This window comes from Poeciliopsis prolifica, unplaced genomic scaffold (genome assembly GCF_027474105.1).
Source record: "Poeciliopsis prolifica strain line A6 unplaced genomic scaffold, Auburn_PproV2 SCAFFOLD001, whole genome shotgun sequence".
Lineage (NCBI taxonomy): Eukaryota > Metazoa > Chordata > Actinopteri > Cyprinodontiformes > Poeciliidae > Poeciliopsis > Poeciliopsis prolifica.
Genome location: NW_026562376.1, coordinates 16,875,767 through 16,901,075, shown reverse-complemented (window position 1 = coordinate 16,901,075; position 25,309 = coordinate 16,875,767). Strand labels below are relative to the sequence as shown.

General features: G+C 37.3%; 1 protein-coding gene across 1 annotated transcript in view; it reads left to right on the top strand.

Moving 5' to 3' along the window:
- Positions 1-4,546: 4,546 nt before the first annotated feature.
- The window catches only part of syt9b (synaptotagmin IXb), a 36,163-nt gene continuing 15,400 nt past the window's right edge, over positions 4,547-25,309 (top strand). Inside the window, exons 1-4 of the mRNA XM_055038066.1 lie at positions 4,547-5,140; positions 18,163-18,338; positions 19,019-19,236; positions 19,649-20,189. Coding sequence (XP_054894041.1) covers positions 4,993-5,140; positions 18,163-18,338; positions 19,019-19,236; positions 19,649-20,189 — 1,083 coding nt within the window. The 5' untranslated portion in view covers positions 4,547-4,992. The remainder of the gene's footprint in view (positions 5,141-18,162; positions 18,339-19,018; positions 19,237-19,648; positions 20,190-25,309) is intronic.

Below are 25,309 nucleotides of genomic sequence, written 5' to 3'. Positions count from 1 at the left end.
CACAGGAAGCACACACACTCACACAGCTGGAGAGAACCGCTCCATGCAGGTGCACTGATTTGTACATCTGCATGCTGTGAGAAAACACAATCAGGAAGAGTTTTGGAAATGAACACTTAATGTGCACCGAGATTCAAACAAACAGAGTCCGAGAGGCACCCACACACACTCCCACACAATCTAAACTGCTGAATAGGTTTGAACAAAGCGTCAGAAGGCTCAACTTTTTAAACATGTTGTGGTTAAATTATTTGTCATAGTATGGTTAGTTAAACACCACCATAAAGCTTCTCAAAGCCCATTAGTTGCATCGGTAGGTGGGGGTACATGCAGGAATGGCGCACAAATATGAATTGTAAAAAAGAATAAAATGAAATACTTCAGTGTGGACTTGCATGCTTTAAAAGGAACCAAAGCCCAGTGTTGATTGTGGCATTATCATTTACAAATTAAAAAATAACTCATCCTTGCATGCAACATGTAGTCTATCAATGGAGCTTGAAAAATAATTATTTTCAGTCACTGTTTGAAAAGTAGTGCTACTAATTCATCAGCTTTACGCCTGTGCAGCTTTGATAGTTTCATACCTGCTGTCTACTGGGGGATGTACCGGATGATTCAAACATTGTTGGGGACATATTGCACTTGCTTTGGCTTCCGACAATTTAAAGTAATTTCTCAACATGATGGTCATACATTTACAACAAGGTAATATGATTTTGATTCAAGTAAATAATATCGAACAACAGGAGGGGTCATAATACACTAGATTTCTTAAATCTTAATGTACACCTAAACCAAAAGAAATAGGAAAGTGCTGAAACACAAAGTTTTATGCACTTAAGCTACTCTTTAGACTGTAGTGTTTTGATAACTACTATCTCAATAATTCTTGACAATAATAAACTATAAAGACACTAAGTTGACACTGCATGGTTTGATTGCGTCAGTATGAAATGGTTTGAATGTACGAAACATCAGTTTGAAGAGTCTTTAATTGAAGAGCTATGTGCCCAGATGTTATTTTATCCATCAAATCAAAGCAGTTTTTGAAAATATATGAACATTTCTTAAAACAAACCAACTTTGACCCCAAACCTTCAGCATCACAGTAAGTCCAACTCCAAATCAACAAATAAATGACTCCATAAGCATTAGAGGAAAATGTTTTTTCTGTTTGTTTTTTGAATGACTTTGCCAGAGTCTGGAACTAAACCTGCAAGAAAATATGTGGGATCACTGAGAAAAGTGGATGAAACATATCCTTACAATCAAGGAGATTTGGAGACCTTTTGCAAGTTTAGACTAATGCACACAGTCCACTCTGTGTTTTTATTCTTTTTTTTTTATCTGCTTGTTTTCGCAGCTGAGTTGTACAGGAAAAGCCACGTGATGTTTGGACTTTTTTGAGCCACTAAAGGATTTTTTCTGAAGCCTCTAATTTCAGAATTTTTCATTTAATTCTATGTGGGAAATTAATTAGTTTAAATGCAGCGGAAATGTCGTTTGGTCCAATATGGAATTAGAAAAACTTGTGTTGTGCAGTTTCACTTCATCACTCTCTGTTACTCAATTTTTTTTCTGATTGCAGACAACAAACAGTGCATGAGTTAAAGTGGCCTAATTATTTGCCCATGCTTTATGTATTAAATAGAATACTTTTTAGAATTACCAACACCAAAAAAGAAAAAAAATTCCTAAAAGCTGGAACAGCATTTTTAAAAACTTGTTTTTTTTTGTACTATCTTTTTCAAGATATTTTTAAAGTGAGCTCATGTTATTTGAAATGTCAATTATGCAAATCCAAGCTGTCATTTTTCTCCCTTCAGTAGAAGGCACATTTATTTTTAAAAGCAGGGCTTTTTAATGTATGGTGCAGAAAGAAAGAAGTACACAGCCATTTTTAAAAAAAAAAAAAGCATACACCTTCAATGCTAGAGCTTCCAGATATGAATAATTTTGTCTTTAGAAAATAATTTAAATCTGGCCTTAAATTTACAAAACGCAAAAGAGGAAATCAAAATGAAAAATGTTTGCAAAAACTATGTGTACAAAAAATAGCTATGTACAAAATGTTTACCTATCTGATGTATTTCATTGCAAGACATGAGACAGGTGAATCTATTTGTGTGGATGCACACACAAAAAAAAATTCAATTACTATTTGTCTGCATGCATTTGAACTGACAGAGGAAACAGGACTTCCTTAGGAAAAAAAACAATGAAGCAAATGGAGAACAACCAGTCCTGAAAGAGAATGGCCTCCTCTCAGATCTGAACCCAAAACCTTAATGCTGTACAGGTTAAAATACATGAAATACAATAACTCTGAGTTTCCGCCAGAAGGAATTGTCAGGAATTTATTTGACTTTGTTCCACAACATGAGGCATTTGGTACGAGTTCAAATAATTTTTGCAATCATCTTTCATCATTTAAGCGATAAAGAGCTAATTTAAAACCCCTCATCATGCAGCGGAAAGCCTGCGTTCTGTTTTTTCATTGTATTTTCCGGGGGTGAGGGTTACAGGGTTAAGTAGATCTACCTGCTCTAACTTCAACCTAATGAAACAACAGCCTACATGACTGTAAAACTATCCATGAACTATTTATCTTGATACAAACAAACTTACATTTATTTTTACTTGGGCTTTGTGTGATAGATCAACATAACTGGGAAGTGGACCTAAAATTATGTTGTTTTTTTCATACAATAATAAATCCCTGCCACTTATTAGGCATCCAAGCTTAATTGGCTGCACTGAAATTTATTTCGCTGCGTCAGAGGAATGGGGTTTTACACAAAACAGTGGAAATCATGAAGCATTTCTGTGTCATTTTTAGATTATTTGTGAAGGTTTATCTCAAAAATCCTTCTAAAGTAAAGAGATATTTGTGGAGTTATGTTTGTTTTTGAAGCTTTTAGAAGAAGCTCTGAACTCTAATTCACAATGCAATGCCAGCAGCAAACTTGTTGCCTTTTTTTCATCTGACACAAAAAAGCAAATGCTCACTTTCTTTTGTAATATGTAAAGTTGCTAAATGTGAAAAAGTTCCAACAGTATGAAAACTAATGCAAGACACAGATGTACACCACAGTAACAACTCATTGTGTTTATTTGTCAGTTTTGTTGGTTTAAAGACCCTCTATTAATCTAATGAGAGCCAAAATTCCACAGCAAGAAACAAAGATGGAGGAGGGAGACCTTTCTTAGCTTCCTTTGCTGCGGCTTTAATGTGACATTTATCTGTCGTTCTTGCCCTTCATTACTTGGCTCAGTAAAGGTCAGGCTCATGCATGCGGTCCTTCTCAGGTGTTTAGGCTCCCTACTACATTTTAAGATGTGCTTCCCAGGAGTGCATACCGAAATAACTTCATTACCTCGTGTTTACATGCTGACTAGAGATTTTTGACTTAAAACAGGTGCTTGGATTCCCATGACTCTCTGCTCTTCCTCTCGACTCTGCGACCTTGGCTTGCAGATGAAACACAAAACTTGCTCAGCATCACCGAGCAACAGTCCAGACCTTTTTCTTTTCTTTCTTTTTTTTTTTTTTTTTTTACTTAGCCCTGTTGTTAAGAGTTTTGTCTCTGGTTCTGGCCTGGCTTGACGCATGAAATGTGACAGTTTTAAACAATGTCCTGGATTCATCGGAGTGGGGTAGCACTCTTGAAGCACTGAGTCTAACTGCATTAAATGCATTGAAAATCTCAATCTCTTGAATAGGCTTCGCTTTGGTTTCAGGTTCCAGTTTCTCTAATTGTCTGTGTACTTTATCATTCTACTCAACTTGAACACAGCGCTTTGTGAACTCCACCATCTTCAGCCTAGAACTTTAGATGATCCATCTTGTGGAAGGAGAATGACTGTCTGCTGGACACTTTATAAAAAATAACATCATCATTATTAACTAATATTTATTATTATATTTTCAGAGAAACCAATTTTGGGCTTTTGTATTCAGCGGATTCACCTATGACAAGGTCCTAATGACCACTAATAGCCTTGAATTAAAATTATATTTTAGAATACCTGTAAATCCTATATCTTATAATATAAAATAAAATGTGTTCATATAAATTGCCAATACAGGTTTTATCAATTTGAGCAACATAAAGTACTTGTAATATTCTTTTAGCTCTGTGTTGGTATTAGGTTAAAAACTATGTTATATTTTTAAAACTACAAATAGTAATAAAAAATAGTGGTTCAACAAATGATGAAACAATATTTCCAACAATATTTTTTGTTTCTAAGGCACTGACCTTAATCAACAGAAATAATCTGACTGAATAAATATTATCAAGTTTTTTTTTTTGTTTTTTTTTTTTATTTAATTAGTGAAATTAATTAACCTAAGATATAATGATTCACTGAGATGCACCTTTGAAAGAGGAAGGACTGGGGCTTTTCAACGCTAGTTATCAGGATGGCTTTGCGGTGGTGGTGAAGGAGGAGGGAATGTTGATGGAGGCTGAACTTCCTGTCTGTCTTTTTTTTTGGTGTGTGTCAGTGCATTGAGAAATAAGTGAGCGCGGTGGTGAAAGGAGCGCATTCATTCAGGAGGGACCTTGACTGGCGCAGCCAAAGACTGGAGAAGGAGTGATTCAGAAGCATCAACGAGCGACGAGCACAAAAAAGCAATCACAGGAAAACGAAGGTGCATAACAACAATACCTAGTGAACATAACAAACCAGGATTTTTTTTAAAATAGATTAAAAACTTCTTAAAAATCCCACCCTAAACCTTGCGCGTCTCCCCTCCCTTCTAACTCACTTCAACTTCGGATAGATCGACTTCCAAGCAGATTTTGCAGATGCGCCGAGCGCGCAGGAACTATTTGGTGATCTTTCTCTTTTTCTGTCGTGCGTATTTACGCCGGTGGCTGCTTGGGTGAGACGGGGCGAGCGCTTTGGCCGAGTGGATGCGTGTTCGTGTGCGGGGTGGGTAAAGAGGATCAGCCGGAGCAGTCAGAAGGATGCTGGAAGGCAATGCCTGCAGAAAGAGAGGATGAGATTTGTCGAAAGGCGCTGGAACTGCTCTCCGACCTGTGTTCAAAGGGAGAGGTGCAGGACGACAACTGTCTGGATTTCATCTACTACTTCAGGGACCTAGCCAGACCACGCTACACGGACTCAGGTCAGGCTCTGTGATGCAAAGCCGTTCACTGTAGTTACTGCTTGGTCAGAATCAAGGCTGCATGATGTCATTAAATAGTGAGTTTGTGGAGCTATTTGAGAAGATGCTTTAACAAGAGTGAAGCTTAGAAAAATGATAATAATAAAATAAAAATAAAATAAATGAAATTTGAAAACATTTTAAATTAAATTGCAGAACGACACCTTTATTGAATTTTTCTTTCTTTTAATTGATGGTGAGTTTAAGGACGGAGGGCAACCCCTAATTTTCTGATGTAAATCAAATAAATAATAAATAAATAAATAACAGTTTTTGCATGTTCCAAATTCACCAGCAATTCAGAAGTTTAAGCTGTAAACTTGTTGCTTGGATCCTTTAGATCCACTGGATTTAAAGCTCTTTAGATCTGAGTGTGCGATCAACCCTTTCCTTTACATCACCTGGACAGAACTGCTGGTTTTATTTGCTGTTCACTCAACCAGAGTGGAAAAGGGAGAAAGAGAGAGAAGCAGCCCCACCCATTATCAATCACAACTCCCAGCACTAAGATCAGCGATGTGAAACTCTAGGATTCAGTTTAAATCTGTTGTACAAACCAGTGCTGCTGCTTGACATAAAATCATAATGGGGCTCTCAATATAAATAAAATCCTAGTTTTTCTTTTAAAGAGGGAGTATTATGTCGATCTTTACATCTTCATATAATGTTATTTCCTTGTCAAAAGCATATCTGGAGGTTTGGTAAAGTCTTTAGTCTCCTTTGGCAACCATTAAGCTGTGCAAAACAACTGGATGGACTGAATGCTGACTTTGAGTCACAGCTCTTCTTCAGAGCTGCAGTTTGCAAGATACTGAACTTCCACATCACAGAGCTCCCCTCCCCCACAGCCCCCCTGCTCAGCTCCTTCAGACAACCCAGCAGCAATTAGCAAACATCTCATTAAATGAGCTACGTTTTTGCAAAGCTAGCAAAAACGATTTTAAAGGGTGAATAGAGGAGCGATGTTGCAATGATTGTCTGAAGGCAGAGTTTCAGAATAAGTGGGAATTTTTATAGAGACAGACACCCAATTAAAATTTCTTGTGAGTCATATTTGATGGATAGTATTTTTCATAACAACTGAAATCAAAAGTTACTTTGTAGTATAAAGTGGCATTATGTGTCTGGAAAGCCTTTCATTAAACCAACATTTCTGCATTAAATTCTGTTTGTGTTTATGTGCCTTAGCAGGAGTTCAGATTACCCACCCTTTTTAGGACTGCTCCTGGGGACTCCCTTGTTCTGCTGGGGAACTTCAATGTTTATGTGGACAATGATAGTGAAAACTGGAGGCGTGTGGTTGGGAGGAATGGCCCCTTCAAAATGAGCCCAAGTATTGTTTTGCAATTGGACTTCTGTGATCATTATGGAGTCTTCATTGCAAACACAGTGTTCAAGCAAAAATGCTTGAACACTGTGCTCAGGACATCTTCAGTTTCAATTTGATTGTCAACATTTTTGTTGTCTGAACTGCAGAAGCATGTCTTAAACCCCTGGGTGACGAGAGGGAAGTGGTGCGCCACCAGCACCATTTATGGTTGGAATGGTGGGCTGCCGATCTTAACTTGGCGTCTGTGGGCAGAATCCTTCAAAGATGAGATTAGATCTTCTAATTTTGAAGACATTAATAGATCCCGACATATCCTCTCTGTCATTATTTAGTAAAAACATATAATTCTAACTTAACTAACATAAGAGAAGTTTGGTCTTCACAAAATTTAAGCTAATTGTAAAAATATTCTGCAGCTAAAACCACCATGAAATATATTTAAATTAATCTATTAAAAATGAATGGAGATACTTGTACTGATGGACTTGAAAGACGATATGCAGTGCATGTCCACATGTTTTGTTCATTTTACCATTTCCCCCTTATTAAATTGTAACAAGCACACCCTTTAAAATTTTTACAATCCATTATTAAACGTGTTTGTTGGAGAGAAGGTTCAAGCTAACGGATTGCTTCCCCAGAGACAGTGTGACCCACTTCCTCTTGTAGACTACGATTAATGTACGCACATACACGGTTTGATTTCCAACAACCAATTTTACCTCTGATCATTGTGGGAGAGGCTGGAGATTAGCAGTAATACTCAATATTTCTTTTTTTTTCTCACTTTGGCAGCTGTAAGAGTCTCAATGTGGACCTTGTGCAGCTGAGGCCCAAATAAGTGGCTCACAGAAAAAAACAGACACAACAAAGGATAGATTTTCTGCTTGTGTCTTGGGGTGTATACTATGGAACACAATCATTTTAATTGTTCATTGAACAGTTTAATTAAACTGATATTATATAAATATTAGGAAATTACAATTGATTGAAAATGTTCCTGACTTATAATCAGTGAATCCCCCAAAAAAGCTGATGAGGAAATTAAAACAGTTTATGTTTGATTAGCTTTATGTTAATCTGGGTATATAATTGAAATTTAACAATTACCTCTTTCTACTTTTTAAATTTCTGAACTGCAAGCTCCTGAGGAGATTATTAAACATAACGGTCAATCAATTTTTTATAGCTCAGGCCCAGGTTAGTTTGGATGGCTTTAAATCCCTCATAATGTAATGTAATCATTTGAAAACAGCATTTTTGTTTTCACTCAGTTTCACTTACTGGGTCAATGAAGCCTAGCAGGAGACCTTATTGCAGTTTCTTCAGCAATGACCTTCTTTGGCTTATTCTCCTTGCGAAAGGTGTCATGACTCCTGAATTCCTGCCAATAGTGCAATAGTGTGATGCAGCTTCATATCTCTTGCCCAACAGCATGCCTAAACATTCTTCTTTGAGACACAACATAGATGAGTTGGTTAATGGATGGATGAATGAATGGATGAAAGCTTTTCCCCATTTGCTAGGAAAGAAAAAAAAAACACTTGGAATTTGTAAAAAAAAAATTGTTTGATATTTGTTGATTTTGAAATTTGCTCTCAGTGAACAAGAAGAACTATCAGCATTTCTAACAGTAGCTTATTTTATTGTAAAGAAAAGATATTGAACAACAATCAATAGATTGATTAGCTGCAATGTGTGCAAAGTAACATTTGCATTTCACTGTGCAGAATAACTGATGCATACACAAAGCAAGAATTCTGGCTCTTACTGATTGGTTAAGTAATCTTTGTACTTGTGCCACACAGATTATAATCAGTCGACACTGAAACTTTCATTACAAACCAAACAATACATTCTAACCGCTCCACCTAACGTGTGGTGAAAATTGCAGAACGTTTGTATGCAGCCCAACTCCATTTATTAAACATTTAAAATCTGTGGTCAAATGTAATCAATTATCCTGTGTACTGCAAAAAGTGACAGTGTCTTTACTGCTGTGAAATTTGTAAAACTGTATTACTACTGTGCCACTATTTCTATGTGGGGCTTGCTACTTGATGGAACTTCACAATGCCACCTGCTGTGGGTGCTAAGATTGGTGGCACAATCACAAAGTCTGCTTTCTTCTCCATATTTTCTAGGTTCACAATTACTGCACATTTTTAGTAAGCCTGTAGGAAACGTTTGTATTATTTCCAGGTTAAAATAGATTTGTTTACTGTACTCTATAAATATGTTCTTACACATCTAAACTTAAATAGATATGGGCAGTGGCTGCAAAAATGATTAAACTCAGTGGCTAGGTCTCTTTTTGCTTTTCCCTAAAATGTGTGATTATTTCTGACTTCTGGTGCAGCTTCTTTCAGGAGGATAATGTGCAAAGCAAATTCCATGACGTTTTTCACAAACATTTGCTTAGTTTCTCTGTTTGGAGAGGAGATAAGACATTATAAGAACTATTTTTATGATCCGAACTTGTTCTGTTGAAGTTGATTTGTTCAATGGCTTTTTGAACATAAAACTATTCTGCAGTTACACAGTTTGAGTTACAATTTAAGCTACAATCACCTCACAAAACACATAATTTGCTGCGTCCAATCAGCATCGTTTTCAAAGTCTAGGTTTGTTCTTTTTTCACTTGATTGGAACCTTTTCAAACAGCAAAGTAGGTCAGTGTTACTTTGATGGCAGCGTACAGAAAAGTATATTGACTAAGACGGTGTCTGGACACTATGTGCAATGCTAGATCACTATACTACTCAGAGCCATCTGCCAGAATTGCATATGTCCTCAATGATTAATTATATCAAACCTTGTCCTAGACTCAATGACTGATACGGTTACATTAATGGCATGTCAAAGTACTTGTTAGTTTGGTACATCTGCTGAAATCCCCATAATATCACGTGGCTTTAAAAATGCTCCACCATCACCAGTATATGTATCTGATATTCTAACTTATCTCGTTACAAGATAAGCCAAAGCTGCCACAGTTAATCTGTTTAAGAAAACATATCAACTGTTTTCCAGTATATCTTACTGGATATACAGGTATCCAACAAGATACCAGTATATCTTATTAGTATATTGGTATCTACTACACTTATCAGTGTTCCACTTATTATTTGCTGTTACAGATTTTTTTTTGAGTCAAAAACTCATTCTAAAAATAAATAAATAAGGCTTTGAAAAAATAAACTGAGACCAAAAACCATCAAACTTTGACATGGGGAAGGTTGTTGCTGGGGAAGTAGCTAATGTGACGACATTAAAACTGTGTGTGTTACAGTTTTAATCTGTAAAAATGAGAATTAAACAGATTAAAACTGTTGGCAGTATTTCTACTGCCAACAGTGAAAATTTTCTCCTGTGTAAAAAGTTGAAATAACATAAATACTTGTGAGCTCAAACTTGTAGCTTGCTGCATCTCTAATTATACTGCATGATGATTTTAAGTGTTAAACAAGTTTGTTTCATATTCTATCTAGCAGAACCGATTGAACCGAATCACACACTTGAGAGCAATGTTGAAACTTAAATGTTGAAAGGCAAAATCACGTTCATTTCTTGGTCTCCGAGTTGGGAGATTGATTAAATGCTGAGAGAAACAGGTTTGGTTTCATTACACCCTTGATTGCATTTTGGAGGTATCGTTGCTCGGCAACATGACATTATTGGATATTTGGTTTAGAAATCTTCAAGCCTCTGGTGATGTTCTTGAGTGAACCCAATAAAGTTAATGACTCCTCTCTTTTCTCCTCTCCGCTCTTAAAAATGTCTATGAACGTATGTACAGCTCTTATCGTTCAGCTGTTTGTAAATGTACTTCTAAAACATGACTGCCCATCAAAGACCCTTACATCGCTGTGTCCTTTTCCCTCAGTCTTCGTGTGCCTGTTATTGACCCACAACTGGACTGGGCTGCAACTATTTCTTGAACTGAAACATGTTTTGAGCATAGAAGATTGTTCCAATTGGACATAGAAGCGTTTAATAAGGTAGCCACAGGCTCCAACTTGACCTGGGTCTGTACATGATGCTAGACCTTGCAGAAAACAACAATTCTATCATAATCATGGACTTGGAATAACTGTATCACTAAAAGGTTAAATCATTTACTGATATCAGAAAGTTTATGGAATGCATTCCAGAGTAGTTGTCAGTATTGTTGCCTTAAAGGTCTAATGGCTATACAGGTAATACAGTTACAAATTAAGATCTTTTCCACAGTACAGTGTGTTTTCGGAAAACTAAACACATTGCTAATGCAGAAGTACTTTATACCAACTGTAGAGAAAACGGACGAACAGCTGATAATTTGGGCTTGGTTTCCTACCATAAAACCAGGACATAGAACCTAAACATCTTGCTTAGTTTCTACCAACATGCCATACTCATCTGCATTTTAAAGTATTCTACAGGCAACTGTGATGCAATCTTTATGGCAGCTGAAGCTTTTCTCAAACTGAGTCATTGCCTCAAACAATGCAGCAAATCTTGTTATTCCTGGTAAAGGTGGCTGTGCAATCTATTGGATAATAGATGATTGGAACTCATTGGAAGTCAATTTAATGGATGGATAATGAATCTCACTGAGAAACAGAGGGATGGTATTCAGTCAGGATGGGTTATGTGTGTTCCACAGAGACAAAAATGAAAAAAAAAAAATCCTCTACAACAGCGGTGTAAAACTCAAATACACAGTGGGCCAAAACTTTAAATTGAACAAAGTCGTGGGCCAAGGTTGAACAAATGAATCTTTTAATATGGACCCAAACAAGTTCTAATATAACAATAAATATTGAACAAGCAAAGCTTATCTAACTTAAAAGTGCAGGTGTGCAAAATTTAGTTGCTAATAATAAAAAAAACATATTATTATATTAAATAAAATATATTTAATATATGAAATAAAATATTAAATATATTCAATAAAATTTAAATAAAAATTTAATGCCTCCTTTCTGACGTAAATGTCTAATATTAATTTGAAATTGCCTCGCGGGCCAAATATAATTACACTACGGGCCAAATTTGGCCCGCGGGCCAAATTTACAAATTTACCTATGCTCTACAAAGATTAAGGAAAAACAACAAAATCTAATACTAACTTGCCCTTTTAGATGATATATTGTTAATCGACCTTTTACATTATAATGAGGTGTAGTGTTGACAATCAAAAATGTAAGCAAATTCTGTTAGGTAGCAGTTTAGGGAATAATTTGACTTTATGGAAGAGAAGTAAAGTTTTGCTAGGGGTTAAACACTCATGTAAAAAAATATACATGACGTGAAACCACACACAGTAGATAAGCTAATAATGGGGATGGAGTTTTGTCTTGGAGTCCTGTACAAATCAATTTAAAACGTCTTAAATAATGTTCTTGCCTAAATGTAAAGATGTTGGCTATGGCTTTTTGTATGGAATAAGAAATAATATAAGAAACTAAATTGTAAAAATATGACTTACCGTATTTGTCTGAATTTTGGAAAACTCTAAGTCTAACTTTTTTTGTCGTACACAAAAAAGGCAGATTGAGTAATTATGGGAAATGACAGTGAGCTGAATACAATTTTATTTGACCTAATCTCCAGCTGAAGTACTGCTGGAGATTAGCAACCAATTGATTATTTATGAAAAAACAGAAGAAGCAAATCTTGCTTAACATTGTAAAGTGCTAGCTGTGTTTGTGCTTTTATTTTAAGAGTTAAGCATGTGGAGCTGGGTGCATATTGAACCCCCAAAGCTAGTGGGGGTGGGATTTTTTTTTTACTTTCTGTTTTTTGGCTGTGCATCACAATTCTCAGTTCAAATAAGCCTTAGACAATCATGAGCCACACTAAAGCCTGCTGTTTGTGTGCACAGTGCCTCATCAAAGGGAGATTTGTTGAAATCAATGAAAGCAGCCGTTCCTGTGTCAATTCACTTTGAGGTTCTAAAGTTTTATGAGCTTCAGGGGCAGGAGAGCACCTTTAGTGCAGCAATCCACTTGACACAATGTAGAGTAAAACACTACAGCTGGTCTTCTTTAGTGAAATTTTGTTTCATCCTAATGCATCACAATTTTACTGGACTAGCCAAAAGTAAAAAGATGCTCTTCGGCAGTCTTTAAATGACAACCAAGCAAGTAATTGAAATTTTCCATTATAGATTGCACTGTTTATATTGATCATCTTTGACTATTATTGGTTCTCAGAAACCTTGATTCTGTTACCATTATTTCACGTAAAAAGAAGCAGCCCCACTGCAGACAATCACTTGGAAAACCTCTGACCCTTTTGTAGTTATAATTGTTGACTTCCTTCAGTGACGAATGAGCTTACTGATTAACAGAATCCAATTAACTCAATAGAGAGGAGACCTGACTGTCTTGATTGCACCCTGCAAAAGGACTTCAAAGGAAGAGACACCCAACGGGTTTCAAAAAGGCTTTAAAAAGTTAATTGGCTCAGACTAATGGATTTTTTGTGGGGTTTTTACCCAAAATATTGGACAAAAATATCAACTAAGCAGCAGCAGGGGTGTTCACTGCGATGCAGGTAGGATTGTGAAACCAAAACATGTCTGCTGAAAATAAAAGCAGGTAGTCATTTTTTATTGTCTCTGGAACAATAAGAGAAAAATTTAATACACCTGCGTTCTAATCTATTCTGTGGCCACAGGTGCACAAAGTTATGGAAAGACCTTCCTGGCCACATGCACATCAACATTTCATGTTATTTTGATGCATAAACAATGCATAAACAAAACAAAGCTCAAATATGCATCTCTACTTTTCGAATACTTCTCAAAAGTTACAACTAATGCATAAACTGTATGTTACAACATATAATATACATATTACACATTTTGAAAAGATGCAAACAGCATCTATTTATGTGACTTTCTGGCAGTCTAATTTGGGTCTCTTCTCATTGGCTGTTTCTGATCCTTGGCTAAACCAGTTTATCAAAGAAGGTGATTGTCCGACTCTTCGCTGCTGGAATAACTTGCTGTCCATGTGCTTCATTGGTAAATCAGATAGTTGGTAAATCAGGTCTAGTTTAAAAGTCTGCTCCATTTTTTGATCAATCATAAATTGTTTAGCTGCTGAGATGCTGAGATTTTTTAGTTCAGCTGCCTCTTTTAGGTTTATGAAACTCATACCAAGAACATATTTTTGTTCACAACTGTCAGCATACTATACTGACAAAAATATAAATTAAATGAGCATAAGACTGTTCCTGGCACACCGGTTCCACGTTCACAGCCACCTGCTTTGCTGACAAAGCCAGTGGTGGTTGCTATGGAAACCATTTGACTATCCTAATTTCGACATCTTCGCATTTTAATAACATGGTTTGAATTTAGAGGCATTATCATGGACAAGAAAATCATTACGAAATTCAAGTAATGAACTATGAGAACGTTATAGTGTTAGACAGTCTGGCATTTTGCACACAGCTACTTAATTTAAAGTTATGTTCATTGGAGTTTCAAGTTGTTAAACACTTTATAGAGATCTGGTAAAGTATTTTAATTTCTCAATCCTAAAAATGTAGAAGTGACTATTGTTGGTTTGGTGTTCGAATAAATTCTGTAATTGTGGATGGATGGATGAATGAATGGATGGATGGATGGAAGATGTGATGTAAATACACATCAGTATAAATAGCCTTTATTCATATTTTTGCATTAAAATGTCTTGGAAGAATGCACAATTTCTTGTATACTCAAACTTTTTTTATTTCAAAAATTACATTTTTTTCTTTCCAGAATTTTTGATTCACCTGGGAAATGATCCTCCTTGAAACATTGTGGGTGCTCAATGGATCACACATTTTGGTGCTGCTCAACAGTTCAGATGTTCCTTCAGTTTGTTGAATATAATTTGGAATGACTGCCAGCAAAGAAAACCATCCAGTGAGACATTTGAAGGGGGACGTTCTCAGCTCTGAAACCCTTCCCCTGAAAAGCATTTGACCTCAGCAGACTGTCTCAACCATGGTTTTTAGATGACTTACTGAAAGCCTGCTTCCCAAGAAAGATGTACTGGGGAGCATCATCTGTCTGATTCTACACTGTTACCCAGCTGATAAAGAGAAAAAACCTCTTGTCTGCTAATGGATAACATAACTCATGTTTGATGAGCTCAAATATCCATCAATTATTATGCATCCACTTCTGAATGTGTTGTGAACCCCCCTTTGAAAAAAGATGTGCAGTAAGGCTAAAGTTTTTTTTTTTGTCTTTTTTTTTATCTTGTATTGCCAGAGTATTATTTTTTCAAATACAAACCTAACTGGATTTACATTCATCCACAGTTTTCTACTCAGGTTCAGAATGCTTCTGTCTCTTTTGACTTTATCTCCAGTCGTCTTTCAGATAAAACTAGGTTTATACTAATAAGCTCCAGCTTGAATGACATGGTGGAAGTTTCACTAATAGATTGCACTTAATTGATAAGTGCAATCAAGGTTTACACTCCAAATGAAGTATGGCTTATGGAAAAAAATACTAATCTGTGGGTGACCATGTGCAGAAACATAAATATAAAACTGAATGGTTTCGCTTTAAATCAGATTTTTTTTTCCAGGGAGTAAATTTGAATCTATTTGATTAAACTTGATTAACCAGTGCAGAGAGAATCCTAGTTATTGTCTGTTAGCTGTCATAGATCTGGATATATTTTTCCTCCTCAAACAGCATTAGATACATTATATGAATAAGTAAACTGATCTGTTTAAGATTTATGAAAAGAAAACACCATGAATGATGTGAAATTCTTACATCCTAGAACAAGATAAATCTCTAACATTTTTGGCTTTAAAATAAATGTGCCTCAGTTCTGCACCCTGGTGTCTGTCAGTGAAACTTCGAGTTCTTGAGGTGGACAAGGACTCGAGAAAACAATTAAGGAAATTTCAGGGCAAGTTCAAAGAGTTAATGTAAGCAATTCTTAATCAGTTACAAAGTAAAATGTCACTTGTCATGATGCAGAGAATCTGTCCCTGCGGTGGAACTTCAGCTTAGTCCACTTGTGAGTAAAGAGAAGGCGCAAACCAGGAACCAAACTGCAGTTCTTATTCTCTATGCGACACCCCCTCTAGGGGGTATTACTCCAAAACGTTTGGCCTCTGTGATGTTCAGCATTTAGGTGTGTGTATGTGTAAGCTTACAGCTGTGAGTGTGTATGCAGGCTAAAAAGCATTTCCTCTACGATTATGAAATTACCTTTGTATTCAGATGAAAGGTTAAACTTACTATCCCAATCTCTCTCATTATCCCAAAATACACATAAGCAAAGCATTTTAGTGGGTTAGTATTTACTGTTTTAGATTGATTGTTTTATTACATAGTAGTAATGCATAACCTTCTGTTTGAAACAACTAAACATTTTACAAACAAAGTTGGACAGGCACCAAGTATTTTCTGTCTCCATGCAACCATACACAGAGTTAACTCTACTCAACCTCCTTTGCATGTCTTTCAATGTATTTCCAGTCTAGCACCTGCCCTTCTCATTTCACTGCAGTGTGTTCACTGCTGCTTACTGATTGACTGTGGAGCAAGGAGAATTGAGAAGGTTTTTAATGAGTTGTGTGTAGAAAAGTGAATAAGAATCAACTGCGTCAGTAAAGAGAATCACAACCGTAGGAGTGTGCATAAAACCAAAACATAATTTTACTATGTTAACTCACACTATTGTCAAAAAATAATCTGTTCAGATGAACATGCATCCGAACAGCTGATATACATACATTTTATGGTGTGCTTGGGCCACTACAAAATGACTCATGTGCAGAGTTACAGTTAACAGAGGAAGACTCTGGTGGATGGATGTGGGGGTTCAAGCCAGAACTTGAGCCATCCACTTCACAATGAAAACACAACAGGTTCTGTGTGGAATAGAGTGAGGTCAAACTGAGTAAAGCCATTCTGAGCCACGAGAGTCAGTGAACATTTTACACATTTTACAACTGAGGATCAGTTCCTCAGAGTACGAGACCATGGTCTTGAGTCGGAAAAGGGTTCTCCGGGTCGAGGGAGATGTCCTGCCCCAAGTGGAGGAGTTCAAGTATCTCAGGATCTTGTTCACGAATGAGGGAAGAAGGGAGCGGGAGATCGACAGGCGGATTGGTGCAGCGTCCGCCGTGAAGCAGGCACTGTACCGGTCCATCGTGGTGAAGAGAGAGCTGAGTCAAAAAGCGAAGCTCTCGATTTACCGGTCGATCTACGTTCCTACCCTCATCTATGGTCATGAGCTTTGGGTAATGACCGAAAGAACGAGATCGCGGATACAAGCAGCCGAAATGGGTTTCCTCCGTAGAGTGGTTGGGCTTTCCCTTAGAGATAGGGTGAGAAGCTTGGTCATCCGGGAGGGACTCAGAGTAGAGCCGCTGCTACTCCACATCGAGAGGAGCCAGTTGAGTCTCGGGCATCTGTTTAGGATGCCTCCTGGACGCCTCCCTGGTGAGGTGTTTCGGGCATGTCCCACCGGGAGGAGGCCCCGGGGAAGACCCAAGACACGCTGGAGGGACTACGTCTCTCAGCTGGCCTGGGAACGCCTCGGGATTCCCCCTGAGGAGCTGGAGTGGGAGGGAGGGAGGGAGGGAGGGAGGGAGGGAGGGGGGGGGGGGGAGGGAGGGAGGGAGGGAGGGAGATGGATGGATGGATGGATGGATGGATGGATGGATGGAGGGATGGATGGATGGATGGATGGATGGATGGATGGATGGATGGATGGATGGAGAGTCAGTGAAAATGGAACATTACACCAACATCATGTACATAGCAACCTGTTGTATAAGAAGGTTTTTTTTGTCCGGTCATCGCAGACGAGTGACGTTTTTAAAACTCTGCTGGGTCGTTAGCCGTGACAATCAATGTGAATTGAGACTAAAATTCAGCTTTTAAAAAGTACTCCAGGTAGGTCTTGTATAAAAGTAAATTTGAAAAAAAAGCATCTTATGTCAGTTGTAAAGTATAGTGGAGCATCTGTGATGCTGTAGATCTGTTCTTCAAAAAAGGCTTGAGAACCTAACATTGAAAATGGATTGTTATGGTACATCAGAATCATTATCCAAAACATATAACTAAATGAGCACAGAAATGATTCACGAAGATCCTCTTCATGTTCAAACTTTGTAAATGGAAGACTAAATTTATCTTGAGGGTAAAACATCATTAACAAGTCTTGAGCGATGGTGGAAAGAAAATAAAGCATTGCAGACATGGAGAACGGTCACAAGTTCTGATGTCCCAGATTGATTATGCCAACATTTATACACTTAATACTTTAGTGAAAAAGGTTATCATCTGTATTTTTATCCAATAATAACCTTATTGGATCAAAATCTGATAAGGTTTTTACTTGGTTAGGATCAGTATTTTATTATTGGTATTTTGATCGGATAATCTAGTTGGATCAAAATATCAATAAGGTACACCACAAATTTAAAGTGTCTATGGTCTGTTCTTGCATGACTGCATCATCTTTTGTAAAAGTTGCATGACAAAAAAAAAAAGGCACATTGTGTTCTCATTTAGCAATCTGAATAAATGCAGCTTTCCATCCCTGGAACTCTGCTGTAGGTTTGTCTGTGCCAGAGTTTCTCTCTGCCAGAGCTGTTGATGCCTGTTCACTGAACACCTGCTCTTTCTCTGCAGATGTATCGGTGAGTCTGCTGTCCCTACTGGTGACCACCTGTGGTCTGGCGCTCTTTAGCGTCTCTCTCTTTGTCTCATGGAAACTGTGCTGGGTGCCACTAAGTGGCCGTTTCCTCCCAGATGTCCTCAAGGGGGCACACTTCCTGGGAGGAGATCAACAACCTGTCCTCACAGAGGTAAAGAGGGTGTTTCATGAGATGATGTTTCATTTTAGTAATGCGACTCATAATGGATACAGACTCAAAATTGACCAATAACCTACAGTAAACAGCTCACTTGTGTGTTATTGAATACAAATACTTTATTCTAGCACAAATTTAGACATAATTTTGAGTCCAGATGCACATGATGATTCTGGTTAAATGTTTGTGTGAGTTAGGATGTATGTATATTAGGTGTATGTTTCATCTGACTCAGGTGGCATTCTTAAATATATGACAATTCTCTAGATCTGTACTTGTAACAAGATCAAATCAAGTTTATTTGTGAAGTACATTTCAGCAATAAGGCAGTTCAAAGTGATTTACATGATAAAAACATAATACAGTAGTCAATTATGAATCAATCAGTAACAATAAAAAATTTTTCAAATGCCATATTAATAAGAAGATAAGAAAAACTGTGCAACATGTTTCTTATTCTATAGTTATATTCATAGGTAATATTTCTGCCATGCGACAGATTGTGACCCGTTCAGGGTGTACCCCCGCCTCTCGCCCGAAATGTTAGCTGGAGATAGGCACCTGAACCTCCCAACCCCACTAGGGACAAGGGAGTTAGAAAATGGATAAATGGACGGATGGATAATTCTGCCATCCTGTTTGTAGTAACATAAATTTTGCTGGATGCTGTCTAGGTGGATGGAGAAGAAAGGGAGTACAGCGAGGATGGTTGCGTGAAGGAACCATCGGGCCCCCCTTCGGCTGTGACTGTGCCTGAGTCAGCACTGAAGATAAGCCACACATCGCCTGACATCCCGCTAGAGACCCAGACTAAAGTGGAGAAGAACCAAGTTCACACTCTGGCCAGAGACAGGGTTCAGAGGCAAATTACTGAGCCTACCTCATCTGTACGGTTAGTAGAAATTAGTCCCTGAAGGTTTTGCTTCAGTATTTGGTGTTCAATTAAATTCAATGCTGATGAGAGATTGACTACAAATAATTGTTTTAGTTGTCTTGAAATAATGAAAAGTGCACAGCGCTCTGAATTGTGTGCTTGCAGATGGCATTCTGAACATTCCGGTGGAAATTTGTAATTGGGGCAGTCGTGTGGTATTTGTCTTTAACATTTACTCACATTACATTGTACAGATTAATTGCCATATAAAAGGGAGAAAGGGCTCTAAAATTATTTCTCTTTGTTTTGTTATGTATGTCACAGCATTTCAAGAAGGACATAAGTTTTATAAGCACCAGTTGTTTTGAGATTCCAAAATATTAAACGTGTCAGACCTGACAGGTCCTATGACTAACATACGTTTTCACAGGCACAACTCCATTCGTCGTCAGATGAATCTGTCTAATCCTGACTTCAACCCAGCTCAGTTTCACCGCCAGGACTCCCTGTCCGGTTTGGGCCGGATAAAACCAGAGCTCTACAAGCAGCGATCTGTAGATGCTGAAGACGGTCGTCGGACTGACAGCTGCGGTCGTCTTCACTTCATCCTAAAGTTTGACTTTGACCTGGAGCAACTTATTGTGAAGATTCACAAGGCCCAGGACTTGCCTGCCAAGGACTTCTCAGGGACCTCAGACCCTTATGTTAAGATCTACCTTCTGCCTGACCGCAAAACCAAGCACCAAACCAAGGTGCACCGCAAGACTCTCAACCCAGTGTTTGATGAGGTGTTTCTGTTTCCTGTGGCGTATGCCGAGCTGTCAAGCCGCAAGCTGCACTTCAGCGTCTATGACTTTGACAGGTTCTCACGACACGATTTGATTGGCCAAGTGGTGGTGGACAACTTCCTGGAATTGACCGACTTTCCCCGGGAAACAAAACTATGCCGGGATATACAATACGTGACCTCGGTGAGAACGCCATCTTTTTCTCTAAATTCTGTTGTTGTCACAGTTCTTGTCTTCCATTTAAAAAAATAGCCATCTTGATAGTCTCATACAAACACAGTTCAGTTTATTAGATTTTATATATCTAATGAGATTAAATTACTGTAAAAATAAACAAACAAACAAACTCCATCTGAGTTCATTTTTAGATGGGAAACAGCTGCTCAAACAATAAGAAATAGCAAAAACTTCCATACATTCCTTTCATTGGAGCAGATGGAGAAATACATCAGCTGCCTTGCATCGTATTTTCTCTCCAAGTGGAGCTCATCTGGGTTGTCAGAGGCGAGGACATAGAAATATACTTAGACATAGTTAATGTTTAATGAAAGCAGTGGGAAACACTTGGGGGTAGTGACCCAGATCTTTGCTGACATAAGACCGGGGTTGGCTTGACAGAGATACAGCAACGCCGACTATTTTACATTATTCACTTAGATAAATCTATAGGAGTGAAAATCAGATTCTCCTGCCAGGAAGTCTCTCACAGTCTAGCTTCCGCATTTTGAAAAACTTCAGTCTAGCATGGAGTTTTTTTCCTTAGCAGATTCTGACGATGATACCAGAGGATTGTGAATATTTCACACAACATAAATTTATAGGAATATTTGGAAAAAATGAAGGCAAATTCTTCAGCATATTTAGCTAGCTTCACACAAAATGATTCAGAAGCTTTCTGGGTAATTTAGAAGGCAATGATTATATACTATACACCAAAACAAAGGCAGAGGAACCAGTTGTAACAAAGATTTTGTGCTTGTAAGCAATATAAGAAAAGACTGGAAGCCAGCGATTTACACTGTTAAATGTTACTCAGGTTTGCTGTTTGTGCACAATGATCAACACTGAATGCTATTCACAGTTCTTTGATTGCTATTAAAACTGTCTCTATTTTTATACAAAACAGCAAAATTAAGCATATTAATTGTTTATGAGTGTCAGGGGTTCACTGCGGTCAGTCAGTCAGTCAGAAATACAGTAGTGATGTTTTTAATACTTTAGCCTTTAACCACATTTAGCTTAGGTGTTGCTACGGCTAAAAGAGCAGGGCATTTTGGGATGGTTTTAGGGCTATTTTATGTAACTTGGTGGCATTAAACAGAAAGAAAAAAAACAGGTGCACTTCCACTTACCAAGGAAATCAGTCCTTTGTCGTCAACATTACTGAGTTAGTCTCCATCTTAAAGACCTGGTGCTCTACCCCGATGGTTGTGGCAGTCATCATCACTTCTGTTACTACTCTGAGTTTTTGCTCAGACATAATTTTATATATCCGATAAAAGGAAATCCTAATGTCCTTAATGTAGCGCACAGAGAGAAACCAGAAATCTACCTCAAGATAATTCATCAGACCTTAGAGTTTAAAAGATTTGTCAGGAAGCACAAAACTAGTGTTTTGTTTTCATATAGCTGTTCTGCAACCACGAGGAAAAAAAAATCAGGTCAGAAGTTTTTCTATCTGAATGTTCAAACAGGGAAAATATGTGATTGTTCTTTATTTCCATCCAGTTTTAAATAAATAAAAAAAAAAGATGGGCCGCAGCAAAAACTGGCATGCGCTTGCTTGCATACAACCAGCGGAGGATGTTCAGAGGCCAAAGAGAAGAGGCAGAGGAACATTAGAAGTGGAATAAAAAAATTTAGAGGGAAACTAAAACAGTAATAAAAGAAAGAGAATATTCAGAGCGTGCCCCTCAAATACCAGCTAAAATTTCCGGTTTTATTATTTTCACTGTTGTTTGCACCACTCACAACACATAGGTGAAAAAGAGAAGAACTTAAAAAAAAAAAAAAAATCTAAGCAAAATGAAAATGCAGTTGTAGTAATGTATATTTTCACATATTCAATATGTTCAACACTTCATATCAGTGATACAGATAGAGCTGTTGTAATCATCAAATTATACTTTTAAAAATTCAGCAATCTAATTTATTGTTGTATAGAAAGAGATCCAATAAGAATAGATGGTTATCGGTATAACCAGCATCATTGATCTCCAAATTAAATACCATGTCATTTTTTTTAATCAAACTTTGCCAAATTTTTAGGCCCAATTCAATTCAACGCAGGCCACAGTTTGCACAAAAACTATGTTGCTAGGAAACAGCGACTGCAAAGAGCCGCTGCTTTCCAAAGGTGAGCAAATAACAGACAAATAAACATACGTTCCTAATGTTAAGGCGTGAATTACCAGTGGCGAGAGTTCACAAACCAAACTGCACCTGGACGACATGAAATGATGTCTTTGGTCCACAACAACATCCGGCACTCATGTTTTCCACCAGCACTCTAATTTAATGTGCATTGAACATATAAAGACATATACTTTTAATAACTGAGCATACAGAGCATGAAAAATCTTGCGAAGAGGGTTAAGATTCTTGTGGGTTTGTAAACATTCAAGCCTTAGACCAGTTGCTTGTGTGAAGCTGCTTTTCCATTAAGTTGCTATGGGAAAAGGAAGTATATTCATATCGCACCATTCATACACAGTGCAGTTAGAAGCATTTCTAGTTTATTATCTACAGATATTATGACTACTCTGATTACTACTATTTGATTATCCTCATTGTGAGAGGATCTTTTGTAACTGCTTTTTTTTTCATCTTTTAGCCCTTGCAAGCCAGCGTCACTTCATACATTAGAGCTTGTTCTCTTTTTTTCTAAACTTTTTTTTTTTTCTCTTTAGCAGAAGCATGATCAGAAACAATAGCTGATAAATGATATTCAGTTCAGGCTCTTTGAAGAGCCCATAATTAAAAAAAGCAGAGTCAAATACATCTTCAGCTAACCTATTCATATTTCAGCTTCATATTATGGATTTATTTTACCTGTAGATGAACACTGTTTGTCATTCACTTTTAGTAATTCTTGTTTTCAGGTCTTGTTTGAAATAATTGTTTTTTACAATAATTGTTTTTTAGTGTGTTGTTCACACTAATGTGATTCTTCCCCCCCCCCCTGTATTTTCCACAAGATAAAAACAGCATTAAAGTAGCTTCAGGGAAAGTTTAAAGAGCAATACAGTGTAACTTTTACTCACAAACGATACTTTAGGGGCTAGTCAGACTTTAGCAGAGCCTTGTGTCTCATAATCAGCCTTTAGATCAGTGGACTCAAACTCCAATCCTTCAGTTCTGTACTTCAGGACACCTGACTCCAATTTGACCTCATTTGCAAAGCTCTTTAGAGTTTGACTGGGTGCTAGTGAGACTCTTTCACCATTTAAATCAATTGTGTACAAGGGACACATCTGAAAGTTGCAGGACTCTGGCCGTTGAGGAATGCAGTCTGAGTTCAGTGCTCAGGATCCCCGCACATGATCAAAAACAGATGAAAATTATTATAGAAACTTTTTTGTAAATTAAAAGTTTATGAAAATTATCCCTTTCAGCACTTTATTACATTAAGCAGACACAGTACACATAGTGTGTGGGTGTTCTTGATTTGTGTCGCTCGACTTGCTTGATGTGTGTTACATTGAATCCCTAATAATTATGGATGCAGGGGAAACTGATTAGCCCATAAAAACTGGGACACAAATGAACTATCATTACAGTGAGTGGGAGTAACAAGCACTCAGCAAATTGCCATTATTCTGGCTTGATTGTTGAGGTTTTCATTTGTTCTCTTTGTGATGGCAGAACTGACACTATCCAACAAAACGTTTAATTTCCTCCCCTTATGTTGATATTCTGCGTTCTTGTTAAATAAAACTACATCTTTTATTTGCTGGTGTTTCCTTTTCCACAACTGATATTTTTTATGGATTGACCATACATATGTGCTCCTTTACAAATTGAACAAAATTGATTACATATTTTCTGCAAGAATCTATGAAAATAAAAATACATGTGACTCCTTTTTCTCGAGGCCACTTGTTACCCAGAATTTTGTTGACGAGGATTTCTAAAGACAGCTGCTTCTTCATCAACTAATTAAGTTCAAAGCAACACAATGATCATTAGCCAGGCCAGCACAAAATGAGCTCCAACTTGTTTGTAGCCTGGTAACTAATGCAAGGACCCGGGGAAAGCACTCCCACCTCGGAGCATGCAGACGCATCTTGTTTGTTCGCAAATTTTGTTTTCTTCCCCTCCAGACTCAAACAGCATCCCTAGCTAAATGAGGTCAGTATAAATTGGGTTAGGTCCTCTTTTGAGGCATCTAACATGTGAAATGTGGCAGTTCTTGTCTCCTGTGTCAAAGTCAGAGGCTTCAGAACTCCTAAATATAATCTCCTATTAATCATGCATGCATCCATCACATGTTTCGACATCAGTCCGATGTGAAAGACGTGTTTTCTTCTTTCTGAAAATAACTACTATAATAATTATTCAGATTATTTAAGATCACAAGGTAATATTTCTGTAACCTCAAACTGAGCAGATAGTGCTGTGAGAATGATTTCATATCATTATCGATAAACAGTTTCATTTAAATTGTTATCTCTTCTTTTTTTATTGAGATGTTTTGAAACGTGGAAGTTTGTCAAATGATCATATCAATATTCTTATAAAATATTGTATGCTCTACTCATAGTGCTCCAGCAAAGATTATACTGTTGCCTTGCAATATACTTTATATGTATACTTTATATACATAAATGCGCATTCATAGGCACATACTTAAAAATCTGCAAAGTCAACACAGTTTCTGTTGTCGATACCAGTTTAAAACACTTTCAGACTTCTGACCTCTGGCTTAGTATTGTTTTTATTTAATTATTTTATAGAAACCAGTTTTCAGTTTGACTTTAAAAATTATTTTTATTTAAAAATGTATTTTAAAAAGCCAGATATTGTTGATCATTATTGATTTGTATAAACAAGGGTAAAATATTGCTTCAACTTTGCTTTAACTTATCATTCATTGATAGCCAACTTCAAATATTTGCCTCAACAGCCTCACTGGGCTGAACAAAATTTAGAAATTTATTCTGAGGATTGCTTCTTACTCCTGTTGCTGTTTTTTGACACAGAGGTGAAAGTTTCAACAGGTTTTCATCTGGAAGGAAGGTCTGAAGACATGATAAATATTAAGTTTCTTCTGCCACTCTCTCCCAGTCCCCAAGCAGAACTAG